The sequence below is a fragment of the Solea solea genome, chromosome 19, assembly GCF_958295425.1.
Source record: "Solea solea chromosome 19, fSolSol10.1, whole genome shotgun sequence".
Taxonomy (NCBI): Eukaryota; Metazoa; Chordata; class Actinopteri; order Pleuronectiformes; family Soleidae; genus Solea; species Solea solea.
In genome coordinates, this window is record NC_081152.1 from 835,590 (window position 1) to 851,794 (window position 16,205).

At 42.4% G+C, this 16,205-nt stretch overlaps 1 protein-coding gene across 2 annotated transcripts; it reads left to right on the top strand.

Annotated features, from left to right (window-relative positions):
• The first annotated feature begins 3,324 nt into the window (after positions 1–3,324).
• Positions 3,325–15,077, top strand: LOC131446792 (alpha-1A adrenergic receptor-like). 2 transcript variants are annotated; one of them, XM_058618243.1, is made up of 3 exons: positions 3,325–3,404; positions 10,889–12,098; positions 14,608–15,077. In XM_058618243.1, the coding sequence occupies exons 2-3, from the start codon at positions 11,186–11,188 to the stop codon at positions 15,060–15,062; spliced, it is 1,368 nt and encodes a 455-aa protein (XP_058474226.1). In that variant the 5' UTR covers positions 3,325–3,404; positions 10,889–11,185; the 3' UTR covers positions 15,063–15,077. The 2 variants fall into 2 exon arrangements, with proteins under 2 accessions (XP_058474226.1, XP_058474225.1); XM_058618242.1 differs by lacking the exon at positions 3,325–3,404 and adding an exon at positions 8,135–8,935.
• Positions 15,078–16,205: the final 1,128 nt, after the last annotated feature.

Genomic DNA, 16,205 nt, shown 5'->3' on the forward strand with positions numbered 1-16,205 from the left:
TGGAGCGTGGAGGTCCACGCCTCACACACACACAGGGAAACATTCATCACACACTCTGAGAAAACACTGTTTCAGTGGGACATCATCACAAAGAGTCCAAACCCTGCTGCTGTTCACCACCATCATCATCATCATCTTCATCTTCATCACCACCATCATCATCTTCATCACCACCACCATCATCATCATCTTCATCATCACCACCACCACCATCATCTTCATCACCACCACCACCATCATCATCATCTTCATCATCACCACCACCATCATCATCTTCATCATCACCACCATCATCATCATCTTCATCATCACCACCACCATCATCATCTTCATCACCACCACCATCATCATCATCTTCATCACCACCACCATCATCATCTTCATCACCACCACCACCATCATCTTCATCACCACCACCACCATCATCATCATCTTCATCACGACCACCATCATCATCATCTTCATCACCACCACCATCATCTTCATCTTCATCACCACCACCACCACCATCATCATCTTCACCACCACCATCATCATCTTCATCACCACCACATCTTCATCTTCATCATCTTCATCACCACCACATCTTCATCTTCACCACCACATGTTCATCACCACCACCATCATCATCTTCACCACCACCATCATCATCATCTTCATCATCACCAGCAGCAGCAGCAGCAGCAGCAGAGCAGGGATGTTCTGCTGTTTTGCATCACAGCAGGTTTTGATTGTGTCATCATCTCATCTTCACCACCACATGTTCATCACCACCACCATCATCATCTTCATCATCCCCAGCAGCAGCAGCAGCAGCAGCAGCAGCAGAGCAGGGATGTTCTGCTGTCTTGCATCACAGCAGGTATTGATTGTGTCATCATCTCATCTTCACAGCCGCAGCCACAAACCTCCCTGATCTCACTAATCTGTCCACTGCTGCCTCCATCACTAAGTTCAAATGTCTGATTTTGTCACTTCAGTGTTTGAAATCCTTTGTTCAGATTGACCTCAGTGACACAAAGTGACCACACGAGGCAGCAGAGGAGCAGCAGCTGTGACGCAGATATTGCAGATTTTATTAGATGAGTCTTTTGTTTAGTGAAAAATGAAGAATTTTAAGTCACAAAATAACACATGTGTGCAGGACGGAATTTCATCCTGAAACTTGGAGGAAAACACAGAAGCTGCATGGACGGATGAGCTTAATGTCGCTGGACTCACTCACTCACTCACTCACTCACTCACTGACTGTGAAACACAGACTGAACACTGTTTACTCTCAGTGAACACATTTACTTACTGGTCATTTATTTAATTGACCGTTTGTTTGCTTTGATAAACATTTCACTTTTCATTTTCTACACAAAGTCATCTCTTTTATTTGACATGTTTGCCTCTGTGCTTCCATCCTGGCTTTTTTTTCCTGTTCGACCCCAGAGGCTTTGTGAGTGAATGAAACAAAAGTGCTCATTTTAAATTCCATTTCCTCGTCTCTGACTTCACTCTCTGATTAATTGGAGCCGCCGTATCTTTTTCCCTCCAAACGAGTGGCTGCTATCACGGTCACGTCCTCCAGCATCTCCAGCACAGAAAATTGAATTAGCATCCACAGCAGCGTTTCAGCAGCTTATATATAGTGTACTGTGTATATGTATATATATATATATATGAGTGCTGTCAGTTAAACGTGTTATTAACGTGTTATTAACGTGTTATTAACGCCGTTAACACAAACCTATTTTAACGGCGTCCATGTTTTTATCGTGAGATTAACGTTCTTTTTGGCCAAGTAAACTTTGTGTTTTTTTTCACATGCTGTTGCAACAACTAGTAACGTTAGAAAAACTACAACACCACACTGGATCTAACTAGAGCGGAAACAACACAACAACAGGCACGCTGCACACACGTGTTTGGGCTAAAGAGTAGTCGCTAACGTTGTGTTTGGAGTGGATGGCGAGCGCTGTGCGCTTCTCCGTCTCCAACGCAGCCTGGATCATTTGTCCACGCACTCCCCACATCCAAGTCGTGATGTCTGCAGTGTTACCAGTGTGGTTTCAAATCAAATGACGTGAAGCAACATTCTGTGCTCGGAGACACTGGAAGCACCGTACACACACACACACACACACACACACGCACGCACACGCGAACACACACACTATCAGGGGTGCGTGACGTCTCAAATATGTGACATGAAGATCACGCGTGACTGTTAATGAGCGCACACACACTGTGTAGTGTTTGTGGAAATCAAACACAGCACACATACCCACTTACAACCAACCTCTGTTGTCCATGGTATAAATGTTATGACCATAATTTACAATTATTAAATGTCCACGTCACCACATGTGGGACCATAGGCGTCAGATACGCCGGGGACACCGGGGACATGTCCTCAGCACTATTTATGATCAACAATTTTGTCCCCACCGTTTCTAAATTTCTAAATCAATTTATCACATTTAACACTCAAACCAACGGAAATGATGTAGAGAAATACCAAAAACCATAGTTGTCATTTTGAGCATTCATAATTCATTTACATATCATTTACATAATCAAAGTACAAAGTGAAAATAAATAGATATGTAATGTAATGTGAATACAGGTGATGAGGAAGCAAAATGTGAGAAAATGTGTTTATTGACTTGAATAACAGCTCTTGAAAATACAGATAAAAGCCTTTTATTTTTTTTAATTTATAACTCAATAGAAATTAATTATTTCTTTAAACTTAAAACTGTTTAATTAACATATGTATATAACATATATCAAATCACTTCACTTCTCTCTTGCCGCTCCTGTCGGGGCTCGCGCACCACAACGGGCTTTTGCGCTCATGCGCACACACGCACACACACACACATGCATGCGCACACACACGCACGCACGTTTCATGAATTATTATTATACATTATTATTATATTTCTATCACATTTTACTGTCATTTGCTCTTTTAAACCTGTTAAATGTGTTTTGACAAAGAGCTTGTTTAGAAAAAGAGTGTTTTTGTGGTTGAATGGAGATTATTATAATAATTGCAACATTAATAAAAGTCATTATAATGATAATGAGGGCGACTCTGAGGTCACAGGGTCATGCACGGTCAGTGGAGGACGAGGGCACGTGTGAACAAATCACTCATTACAGGGCACAAGCGGGGGGAGGAGGGACAGGGGGCGGAGCCCGGAGTCCGTCAGGATCAGGTGGGAGGTGCACTGCGACTCCACACAGAGAGAGAGACAGAGAGAGAGCGTGTGACTGACACTGGAACGGATGACTTTCACCATCTTCTCTTCCTCCTCCTGCTGCTTTATTTTGAAATCCTGGCTGCACACACACACACACACACACACACACACACACACACACGCACATACACACGACATCTGCAGCAGGTAAGACTCTTACTCCTCTTCATCATCTTCATCTTCATCCTGCTGCTCCTTTCACAGACTCTGACCCTCATTTATTAAAATGAGCTCTAATCAGACTGTGAATGTTGTGGGTGTGGGTGTGTTTAATTGGCCAAAGCTTGATAGTGTATTGATAATGTATTGATAATGCATTGATAGTGCTTTGATAGTGTATTGATAATGTATTGATAATGCATTGATAGTGTATTGATAGTGCTTTGATAATGCATTGATAGTGCATTGATAGTGCATTGATAATGCATTGATAGTGTATTGATAGTGTATTGATAATGTATTGATAATGCATTGATAGTGTATTGATAGTGCATTGATAATGCATTGATAGTGTATTGATAGTGTATTGATAATGTATTGATAATGCATTGATAGTGTATTGATAGTGCATTGATAATGCATTGATAGTGTATTGATAGTGTATTGATAATGCATTGATTGTGTATTGATAGTGTATTGATAGTGCATTAATAATGCATTGATAGTGTATTGATAGTGCATTAATAATGCATTGATAGTGTATTGATAGTGTATTGATAATGCATTGATAATGCATTGATAATGCATTGATAGTGTATTGATAGTGCATTGATAATGCATTGATAGTGTATTGATAGTGCATTGATAGTGTATTGATAGTGTATTGATAATGTATTGATAATGCATTGATAGTGTATTGATAGTGCATTGATAATGCATTGATAGTGTATTGATAGTGCATTAATAATGCATTGATAGTGTAATGATAGTGTATTGATAGTGCATTAATAATGCATTGATAGTGTATTGATAGTGCATTAATAATGCATTGATAGTGTATTGATAGTGTATTGATAATGCATTGATAGTGTAATGATAGTGTAGCACTGTGCAGGCGTGCAGGCTGATTGATGACTTCGCGCCACGTGTTTCAGTCTCAGATGTTCAGAGTCTGAACCTCAACAGGTAAAACGTGCTCGTGTGAACATGAAAGAAAAGACTTGATGTATTTTGTGACTTTTGTAGTCAGAGGTGATTTTCTTTTTAAGAGGAAGACATTCATATTTATGACAGTGTGTGTGTGTGTAGGACAGTGTGAGGTTCATGGTTGATAAAACACAATGAATGTTTTTGAATCATGGACCTCAGGCGGTGGCTGTGTGTGTGTATCATGGTTGGTGTGGTCGTGTGTGTGTGTGTGTGTGTGTGTTCCCTCTGCCTCCTCACTGTTGTTTTGTTGCAGTGAAATGACAGATGATGGTATGAATGAATGAATGAATGAGGAGAATACAGATGAACACATGAATAAGCAGCAGTTTTCTGGTTATTGCTGTGGAGAGACAGGAGACATTTCTCTCTCTGAATTTTAACATTTTATTTTTGTTTCAGTAAATGAAAAATGATTATATTATTTAGATACATTTCAGATGTGTAAATGTGAACATTTTCCTTTGATGTTGAGATAAAAACATTCCTTCATGAACTCTGATTACTTTGTTATTTGTAACAAAACAAATCAATAACAGTCAGTGTTGTTAATCAGGGTTAGAACACAATCGATTTATTCATTAATCCCTGAGAGGTGTGCGTGTGTGTGTGCGTGTGTGTGTGCGTGTGTGTTAATTAGGTTATGTCATCTTATATTAAGTCAGTGTAGATTAGTTTAAATTAAAGGTTAGGATAAATTATATCAGTGAAGAGCATAGTTTAGATTACATCATGTCAGTTTAGGTTAATCCGGTGATGTTAGGTTTAGTGTAGGTTAGTTTAGTTTGGGTTATAGTTTAGATTAGATTAGGTTAAATCGAGTTTAGGTTAAGTAATGTAGATTAGGTTATTTGTCACGTACTCTTAGCATCGGAGCCCCCCAAGGCTGCGTCCTGAGCCCTCTGCTCTACTCTCTCTACACCCATGACTGCAGAGCCACTCACCCCTCCAACATCATCGTGAAATTTGCGGACTACATGGTGGTGGTTGGCCTGATCTCAACAACAGGGAGACAGCCTCTGGAGGAGGTGGATGCACTGTCGACATGGTGCCAGAAAAACAACCTGGACCTGAACGTCTTGAAGACCAAGGAGATAGTTGTGGATTTCAGGAGGGAGAAGCAGAGGAGCCATCACACCCCCCTCAGGATCTATGGGACCCCGGTGGAGAGAGTTAGCAGCTACAGGTACCTCGGTGTCCACATCTCCGAGGACCTAACCTGGACCACACACATCTCCACCCTGGTAAAGAGAGCAAGGAAGCGCCTGTACCACCTCAGACGGCTGAGGACATTCAAGATCTCCTCAGTGCTGCAGAGAACCTGTTACACTGCAGCAGTGGAGTCTGTGCTCACCGGCAGCATCACTGCGCGGTATGGCAGCTGCACTGCTCTCCACAGAGTGATCCGCTGTGCTGAACGCTCCACCAGGACAGCACTGCCCACTCTGCAGGAGATCTACACCAGGCGCTGCACCAGCAGAGCCAGGAGGATCATAGAAGACACTCACCACCCATTTAACAGACTGTTCCAGTGGCTCCGCTCCTGCATGGCCAAAACAGAGAGGCTGAGGACGAGCTATGTGAATGAGCCGTCCACGTTCTCGACTTGCTCGGCACGTCCATAAATAACGAAAGGCATGATGGGAGTACGCTACTGACGTGTGCAAGTGGATTTCATGAATACCAATGACACGTTTGCTTCGGGCTTTAAACCATGGATTTGTAAATGAATGTCAAAACCAACGATAGTGAATACAGTAAGCTGAAAAGTTGAATGACGACTGTATGATAATCACTGTCACATGACAACACAAAGTACTTTTATGATGATTAAAAAAATGATTCCATTGAATATTAACCATGAATATGATTTTTGGTCTTATATCTATGCTTTGTATTTTGGTTTAAATTTTAATGTTTTTGTAGGTGGTTTACAAATAAAGCTAACTTATCATATAATTACAATTTATGGTTAATATAATAATCATAAAATATTAAAATAAAGTCAGGCCAGAAAACCTGCAGACTCATGATCATATTCTTAGGAACAACGTGTTAAAGGTAGTTTTATAACTCTATGAACAGATAGTGTAATTCATGTGTTCATCAGTGGTGACGTGAGCGCAGGTTTCAGGTCATCACACCGTCACCTGCCCCGTGTTCACGATGTCAGTATGAATCCACACAGCAGCTCGTTAATAATCGATAATAAGTTTGAAAATAAATGCTAATGAGCGACGAATAAATAACTAAAACCTGCTTTGTTGTAATATTTTTTTTTTTTTAAATGTAACAGAAAACCCATCATTGTCTTCATTTAGTCACATTTCTCGTAAAGTTTTCGTACGGTTCCCTGACAGTAGTTCTTACCTGAGATGTCACATGACCGCGCTTTGCTGTGCTTGTACACACCTGTGACGTCACTCTGGGAAATAAGATTGTTCTGGGATTTTTATGGCCTTTAGGAAGGTCGTTACATGCCTGTGTCCATGTCTCCAGGTGTCCTGTGGACACATTTACAGGCTTCTCTTTTACTATTGTGGTCAATGTGAAAATTGCTTTTTAGGCCGCATGAGTATTTTTTGTTGCAGTACCACGAGTGGCCACCATGACAACATTGTCTTCAAGGCAGAGGGGGCGGAGCTCTATTCAGTTCTTATAATACATCCATGGAAAAACGACAAAGTTTGCTAGGCCAAAAAAAAAAGAACGTTAACCTCACGATAAAAAAATTGCCGCCGTCACTGACAGCACTAGTCCAGACATGTGACATCTACGTGTCACTGACACGTCTTCATGTTAGAAGACACAGGTTCTGTTCACACGTCCATCATTTTCAATCTGTACATCTGTGTTATCTGTAAATCATAATTAAACATACACACATGTGTTTACTGAATGGGATCATTTTGGGTGTAAATCTATTTTTCATGTTGTGAATCCCTCACTGCAGAAGCTAAAATGTCGATTTAAAAATAAAAAAAGTCCTTGACAAAATCTCAGTACACAGAATTGGCTTTGTGTACATTGTGTACATTGTGTACATTCACAATGTCTTGATTTAAAAATGGTTTAAAATAACGCACGTGTTTGACTGTGTGTAGACAGTTTCACTGAGGTCTGAATAAATATCCAAACAAACAGTTTCTGTTACTGATGAACACGAGGAAACTGCAGCATTTTCCACTTTTAATAAACATGATTCACATTCAACACGTGCAAACAAAATAATACAGAAAACACTAATTCCAGATGTAGTGAGAAGTCAGAGAAACCGCACAAACACTGACAGAATTCTAAAATGGCTGCCACGCGTACTATTAATATCGCTTCTGTTGTATTAGTTTGAAATCACTGGTAAACTATTATGTCTGTGAACACGTGTGTTTGAGCACAACACCGTGTAGATCAGGGGTGGGCAATTAGTTTCCTCAAGGGGCAACATGAGAAACTAAAAATATTGTTCAGGGCTGGACCAAATGTGAATGAATTTTAATTTAATTTTAATCTCTTTTATCTAAAAAAGCAGTTAATTGTATTGTTTTGCTGTAAACACACAATAAACACAATTACTAACCAACTCTATTAAAAATATCAAATGACTGCACTATATAATGAATACTATTACACTATACTACTGTGGTGTAGTATACACACACACACAACCCGCTCCGCACAGAGCGCACCTGCACGCTTACGCACGCTTACGCACGCACGCACACACACACACACACACACGCCCCGCCCCGCACAGAGCGCACCTGCACGCTTACGCACGCTTACGCACGCACGCACACACACACACACACACACACACAACCCGCTCCGCACAGAGCGCACCTGCACGCTTACGCACGCTTACGCACGCACGCACACACACACACACACACAACCCGTCCCGCACAGAGCGCACCTGCACGCTTACGCACGCACGCACACACTAATGCTGCAATCACAGTGAGTTCACATAGGAGTGACGGAGAATAAGAAAACAAACATGGAGGGAGATAATGATAACTCCTGAACTTAAAGCCAGAAACTTAGAGGAAACTTACCGCTGCCTCCTTCATCAGATAAGTTGTTGTATTTCTCTTCGTGTTTGGTCACGTGTGGTGTTTCAGATTATAATCCCTAAACACAGAGACTTGTGCAGCACAAACTAAACACACGACGTTACCTTTGACGCGTGTAAATAAATATGTAACAGTCGGAATGAACTTTTCTTTTTCTAACATGGTCCAGGTGTAAGTGACTAGCGTCACCTGTCGCTATGCAGACAGACGCAGATACGCGTGTTGATAAATAAATAAATAAATAAATAAAAGTACCACACAGTTGTATAGTATGCAGCATAAATACTTGTTTCACTGTGTTTCACTGTGTTTCACCGTGTTTCTGAGTGACATACCGCGGGCCGGACAGCGATGCCCAAAGGCCCAGGGTAGGTGGAGCTCCATGGTAGCTACTGCTAACGATGGCTAACGGCGGTTAGCCTAAGAAACGATTTATCAACAGGAACGTGATGAACTCAGGTGACGTCACTCCTGCTCATTACTGCTCATGTAAGTGGAATATAATCCACGCGTGTGTGTGTGTGTGTGTGTGAGTGTGTGTGTGTGTGTGTGTGTGAGTGAGAGAGAGAAGTGAACGATGTCTCAGCATGTAGAGCATGCTAGCATGTTAGCATCAGGGATGACACCATCATCAATCAATTCTGATTTATTTTGACATCTTTTAAATGAAGGAAACTACTTAGCTTTGAGCTAACTAACTAATAACCATTTAAAACACACACAATGCTCCAACAGTGAAACAATATTCTGCTTCCACTGACTAAATTAGATTAAAATGTTGTTATAATTCATTATAGTCAGCTTATAGTGTGATCATGTGACATTTAAGTTTGACTTTGTCTACGATTTTGACCAGGATTAGAGAATCAAATCGACTCAAAATATGATGTTAAAAAGTCTAATTAAAATATGACACAGGAAGTCATTTAAAGTTAAAACAATATCCAAACATAGTCAGTGTGTGTCCGTCAGTGTGTGTGTTGTCTGTCAGTGTGTGTGGTTGTGTGTCAGTGTGTGTGTGTTGTCTGTCAGTGTTTGTCCATTGTCTGTCAGTGTGTGTCCGTTGTCTGTCAGTGTGTGTGGTTGTGTGTCAGTGTGTGTCAGTGTCTGTCAGTGTGTGTCGTTGTCAGTCAGTTGTGTGTCAGTCACTGTGTGTCTGTCAGTTGTGTGTCAGTGTCTGTCAGTGTGTGTCCGTTGTCTGTCAGTGTGTGTCCGTTGTCTGTCAGTGTCTGTCAGTGTGTGTCAGTGTCTGTCAGTGTGTGTCGTTGTCAGTCAGTTGTGTGTCAGTCACTGTGTGTCTGTCAGTTGTGTGTCAGTGTGTGTCCGTTGTCTGTCAGTGTGTGTCGTTGTCTGTCAGTGTGTGTCGTTGTGTGTCAGTTGTGTGTCTGTCAGTTGTCACAGAGTGTGCTGCAGTGATACACAGCCTGTCAGTCAGAGTGTGAGTTAAAGCTCAGTTTGCTGACACAGGACCTTGTGAAAAGTGTGGCTGCTCGTCTCGTAATGATTGATTTCTAATATAACGACCTCAGGAAGGATGATTCCACGCCTCTGCACCGTCCTTGTCTTTACCTTCTTTGTTTTGAATTCAAACCAGTTTCTGGTCCACGATAATTCTCACTGGTCAGAAGTTTATGTCCAGGTTAAATAAAGGTGAAGCAAAAATATGGACGACAGGTTGTTGTTGTTTTAAGGTTGAAGGCTAAAGTGTTTCGTGTGATCTCAACTTTAAAGGATAGAGCAGTCTTTTTGAAGTCTTGTATATGAGACAGTCAGAGCTGACTCTGCTGTGAGCGCCCCCTGCTGCTGAGAAACAGAGGCTCACTCTCAATGAAAACACATTGTCAAGTCTACGTTGTCTACGTCTCAGGTCTTTATCTCACTGTGAGACAGACTTGTCCAACAGGAAACTGAAGTTTGTAAACCACTCACTCTCCCACACCAAAGTCCACAGAGAAAATCAGCAATTTTAGCTGCGGGGACACAGGAGCTGCTTGTCCTCTGCTGCCTCGTGTGGCCACTTTGTGTTACTGAGGTCAATCTGAACAAAGGATTTTAAGCGCTGAAGAGACAAAATCAGACATTTGAGTTTAGTGATGGAGGCAGCAGTGTGTGTGTGTGTGTGTGATGTTAAAATCACTGATTTTCTCTGTGGACTTTGGTGTGGGAGAGTGAGTGGTTTACAAACATCAGTTTCCTGTTGGAAAATCTGTCTGACAGTGAGATAAAGACGTCATGTCATGTGACGTAGAGATCGTAGACTTAAACTGACAGTGATTTTAGTTTTTCTCGGTCATGACAGCTCGGTGCCGTGTAAAACCTTTTTTCCACTTTTCCACGCATTTTCATTTTTCCTCTGTTGCAGCAACATCAGTGGCATTGAGCCTGATTGGGTTATTTCCTCTCTTGTAACAGGTGTCCTGCTCTCACGCTCCTGAACATGGAGCATGAAGTCCTCCCTGCATCAGAGCTCTTCTAATCGACTCCTCTGGTCTGAATATGACAGACTGTGGCGGCGTCTCTGCTCCTGGACGTGGACGTGATCAGCGAGTGTTGGCAGGAATCTACAAATGAACCACAGGAGCAGCAGAAACAGCAGAAACAGCTTCACCTGCTGCTTCAGGCGGAGGCTCGGCCTCCAGGTGTAGGAGCAGATGGGACACGAGTGCGCTTCATCTGCTGTAAACACTTTATCACAGCAGACGGATTGCGATGGTTCCTGCGGAGAACGCCAGCGTTGTCTCGGCTGCGGATGGTTGTCTGGACTGCAGCTCGTCCTCGGACGTGGGCGTGACTAAGGTGGTGGTTCTTGGTTTGGTGCTGGTGGTGTTTGCCGTGTTCGGCGTCCTGGGAAACATCCTGGTCATCCTGTCCGTGCTGTTCCACCACCACTGGCGCTCAGTGACGCATTACTTCATCGCTAACCTGGCGGCGGCGGATCTTCTGCTCAGCTCCGCCGTCCTGCCCTTCTCCGCCACGTCGGAGGCCGCGGGCAGGTGGGTGTTCGGCCGCACCTTCTGCAGCGTCTGGGCCGCACTGGACGTCCTCTGCTGCACCGCCTCCATCCTCAGCCTGTGTGTGATCTCTATCGACCGCTACCTGGCCATCAGCTACCCTCTGAGGTACCCGGCCATGGCGACGGGGAGGCGTGGCCTGACGGCGGTGGCTGCACTCTGGTTACTGTCTGCAGCCATTTCTGTTGGTCCTCTGTTCGGCTGGAGGGAACCAGAACCCGAGGACGAGACGGTGTGTCTGATCACGGAGGAGCCGGGCTACGCCTTGTTCTCGGCGTTAGGGTCCTTCTACATTCCTCTGGCCATCATCCTGGCCATGTACTGCCGCGTGTACACGGTGGTGAAGAGGGAGACCAGCGCCATCAGGAAGGGCAGCCAGGCGGACGGCGTGGAGACGGAGGGCGTGATGCTGAGGAAACACCGAGGAAACGGCGGCGCTCAGATGGGAAAACGGGACGATGAAGAGACGATGAAGAGGAGGAAGTGTTGCACTTTCTCTCCGCCCAAGTTTTTCAAGTTCACTCGAGAAGAGAAGGCGGCGAAGACTCTGGGCATCGTCGTCGGCTGCTTCGTTCTGTGCTGGCTGCCGTTTTTCCTGGTTTTACCCATCGGTAAATTTCCTCCTTTACATCCACAGGTTCTCACGTTTACACTGAGTCTGAGCAACAGAATCACAGAAACCCCACAGCTCTCAACTCATGCTACACATTCTCTCCACCTCCACTTTATTCACCATCACTTCCTGGTGTTCAATAATCCAGTTGGACTATTTCCTGACAGCCTTGACAGCACTACTAACTTCATTTTAAGTCATGAAGCTGGTTTATATTTTAGCCAAAGTAGTGATTAACACTATAGTTATTATATTCAATATATATTATTATATATTATTATTATAACATTATTATTATTATATGTTCATATATAAACATTAACTGTGACATATGACATTTTAGCAAAGAAAAGGACACAAACATTGTTTAAATGAAACTGAAAAACTAAAATAACTTGAAGAGAAGAGAGGCGAGCACATCTGAAAGCAGCAACTCACAGGAAGGCGGAGCTAACAATCACGGGAAAAACAGGAAGTAAAAGTAACTGAGACAGGAAACAACAACAGAGACGACATAGAAGAAAAAGTGCTGACTACAGCAAAGATAAGATGGATACATAGATACTTTCTTCATCTCACAGAGAAACTCACAGTTCAGCAGCTCCAAGAATATGTTACAAAATAGAAACATAAGAGTCAGTCTAAATATAAAGATAAGATCTACATTATTCATTAAACATTACATTTATATGAACAAAGAAGAAAGAGAAACTTCTGTGTTTAAATTACTGTTCACACACACACACACACACCAGTCATCCACCGCTTTAATCTAAAATCCTAATTGATCTGCATTATTCCCTAGGACTGGACTGGGATTAGTGAGTGTCAGTGTGTAATTATGGGTAATAATCTATCACAGATGGGGAGATTATCATTCAGACACGGATCCATTTACAAACAGAGGGATTAGTGTTGAAGGAGGACGAGGATTAAACACAACGTATATTATCGTTATTTTTACAAACAGACTCAGATTAACCATGTCATCCAAATGTAAACAGGTGTGTGGCAACTCTTACTTTTAATGAATGACTTCAAAATCACTGCTGTAATCTGACAGATTAGAGGTAAAAGGATGAACATGAGTCATGGATGATGGCATTAAATGTAAGTGTGTGTCTAATGAGATTCAGACACTGTGAACGTTCAAGAACAGTTTCATTTTCCTCAGACTTCACTCGTTCACCTCTGAGATTAAATTAGCAGCAGACACCAGAGCAGAGGCCGGAATAACCCGGACTATGAGACGATTACAGATGACGGACTGTGACGCTGCCAGGCTTCCTCTCAGACACAGAGACAGACAGAGACAGACACACAGACAGAGAGACAGACACACAGACAGACACAGACCCACAGATAGACAGACCTTCATGGTTCAGAGGACAGAACAAAGACACGTCTCTCACTCTCTGAGGCTCTGAAAAGCTGAACAGAGGTTTTGACTTCACTGCAAACATTTACTTTTAGGTAATTAAACGAGCAGACCAAAAATCAAATTTTGTCTTAATAAGATATCACATCTTATTTTAAGCTTTAATTCCCAGGAACAAGCTAGAACAATGTTTGTGGGTGAAAGAGACACAAATTCTAGTCAAGCAACATTTGTTTAAACCGCTGACAGATTCTTTGTCTTAAAACAAAAATCCATTTAAATGAATGTAACAATATTAAGCTTTGAGTGTTATTTTAGCGAGGCAGTTTTTACAGTGCAGCTGCAGCAGCGTTGGCATGGTACCACAGAGCTCATAAAGTGAGGACACTGCGGTTTTCAGTGAGACTTAAACATATTTACATGCACATGAAAGATAAAAAGCCTGAGAATAATCCGGGTCCTGAGGACAGTGTCTCCTCTCTTCACTCGTGATGACATCATGTCCACCAGCACTCATTGTCTCTCTGCTCACGTCCTCAAGGCCAGTACATCTTCATCAGCAGTTAAAGCAAAAGCATTTTCCAGTCCACTGAATATGCATGAAAGGAACTCAGTGCACGGAGACATGAACACGGAGGTGGATTTGTCTCTGCAGTGTTCAGACAGAAGCTTCCATGTTGTTGGAGAACGTCGTCCAACAACACGTTACAGACACGACAAACACGACAAACACTTCAGAGTCAAACAGTCAAGAAATAAAAAGCAGAACCACAGTAAGAATAGATCAAACTAACATGGGAAGTGCAGTGTTAGTAGTTTCACATTAAGGACTAAAAAAAAACCTGCGTCAGTTTCACTGTAGATCACACATGGGCAACATAAGGCTCTGGGCCTGGATCTGGCTCAGTTAGCACTTTTATCCGGCCCATGACGTCCTCATGCGTTAACTCTGGATCTACTGTTCATTTGTACCATGTTGTTTTTATACTGGAGGTTTTTTTGGGTCTAAATTCCCAAATACCTTTCTATGTGCCTTCCTTCCTTCTTTCCTTCCTAACTTCCTTCCTTCCTTCCTTCCTTCCTTCTTACCTGCCTACCTTGATCAGTGTGTATTGTGTGTTGTGTCCAGGTTCCATGTTCCCGTCCTGTAAACCGTCTGAAACCATCTTTAAAATCACCTTCTGGCTCGGCTACCTCAACAGCTGCATTAACCCCATCATCTACCCGTGTTTCAGTCAGGAGTTTAAAAAAGCTTTTCTCAACGTGCTGCGTGTTCGCTGCCTGAGAACTGCCCAACCACCGGGTCACAGCGCCACCTACTGTCACAGCGCGGGTCCTGCGGGTCCTGCGTCCACCGTCGCTCCCTCTGACCAGAGCGACGACACGGGTCCTTCGTGCTGCTGCTGCTGCTGCAGCGGCGCGATGTCAAACACGTCGCCACCTGCTGGTGGTTCAGATCACAGTCAGAGTCTGCTGAAGGCCTGGTGTTTCTCTGCCAGTCAAACTCCACTTCCACAGAACTCGTCCACCACACAGACAAAGGTCCTGCATCTGTCTCTTGGTCTTAACGGAGACTTTGTCTGAGATGGTGTTCCACGTCTCAGCGTCACATCTTGTGCTTTGGTTTTTGCCTTGGTTCAGAGGGGGTTAGTTTGTCTTTAAGTTCTTCATCACTCCTGGATTGAATGTTCAAACGTTGGTCTCGTGCATGTGTCAAAGTGGAGTCTGCTGTCATAGAAAGTGTCACATGCTGTTCTCTTGTTGTTGGTCATGATTCTTGATTCTTTGTGATCAACAGTTTGAAAATGAAGCATGAATAATTCAAACGCTCTGTGTCATTTTTTAAAGCTTCTCGCACAAAGCACTGACACATTATTATCTTTTAAACCAGCAAATATTTACTCTGTACTAGTGCTGTCAGTTTAACGCGTTATAAACGGAGTTAACACAAAACCGTTTTAACAGCGTCGATGTTTTTATCGTGAGATTAACGTTCTTTTTGTTTTGTTCACATGCTGTTGCAACAATCTGTTTGGGCCAAAGAGTAGTAGCTAACATTAGCTAACATTAGCTGACATTAGCTGACATTAGCTAACATTTGCTGACATTAGCTAACATTAGCTGACATTAGCTAACATTAGCTAACATTAGCTGACATTAATGCGATTCATCACGATTTAATATTTGAATCGTTTGACAGCACTAATATATATTATGATATTTTAATATGAATCATGAAAACATAATCAAATCCTTACAAAACAAGAGAAAAATCTCACGACCCTAAAGGTGGGAATGTTTTTAGCCTGAATGAGCAGAAGAACAGACACAAACACTCACTTTAAAGAATTGGATTTCAATGTGGTTTTTAGGCATTTAATTAGCTCCATTTGTCATTTGTTTCAATTATTTACAAAGAAAGAAAATGAGCTGTCAGTCCCACAGAAACACATTACACAGTATTTAGTCTTTAAAGCATCGACTGAGGCTAAAAACTTGATTTTCCTTGAGAAAACATCGACAGAGACTCACTCATCGATTCTGACAAGAACAGAATCTATTATTCTATTATTCCACAGAAAGTCAGACAGAAAGGAGCAGTAGTTATCCTTCACTTCCAACGTCTGTGATAAAATCATTGATGACCGAGTCTGACCATCAACTTTTATCTGTTGCCTTAAAATGAAAAAGACATTAGTGCAGACTTGGTATTCAGCGCACGCACAC

What these genes read in the sequence shown, in the direction of transcription:
- LOC131446792 (XM_058618243.1), top strand. Translation starts at nt 11,186, where the DNA reads ATGGTTCCTGCGGAGAACGCCAGCGTTGTCTCGGCTGCGGATGGTTGT. An exon ending in TTTCCTGGTTTTACCCATCG is followed by an intron (nt 12,099 to 14,607) that starts GTAAATTTCCTC and finishes TGTTGTGTCCAG; the next exon opens with GTTCCATGTTCCCGTCCTGT.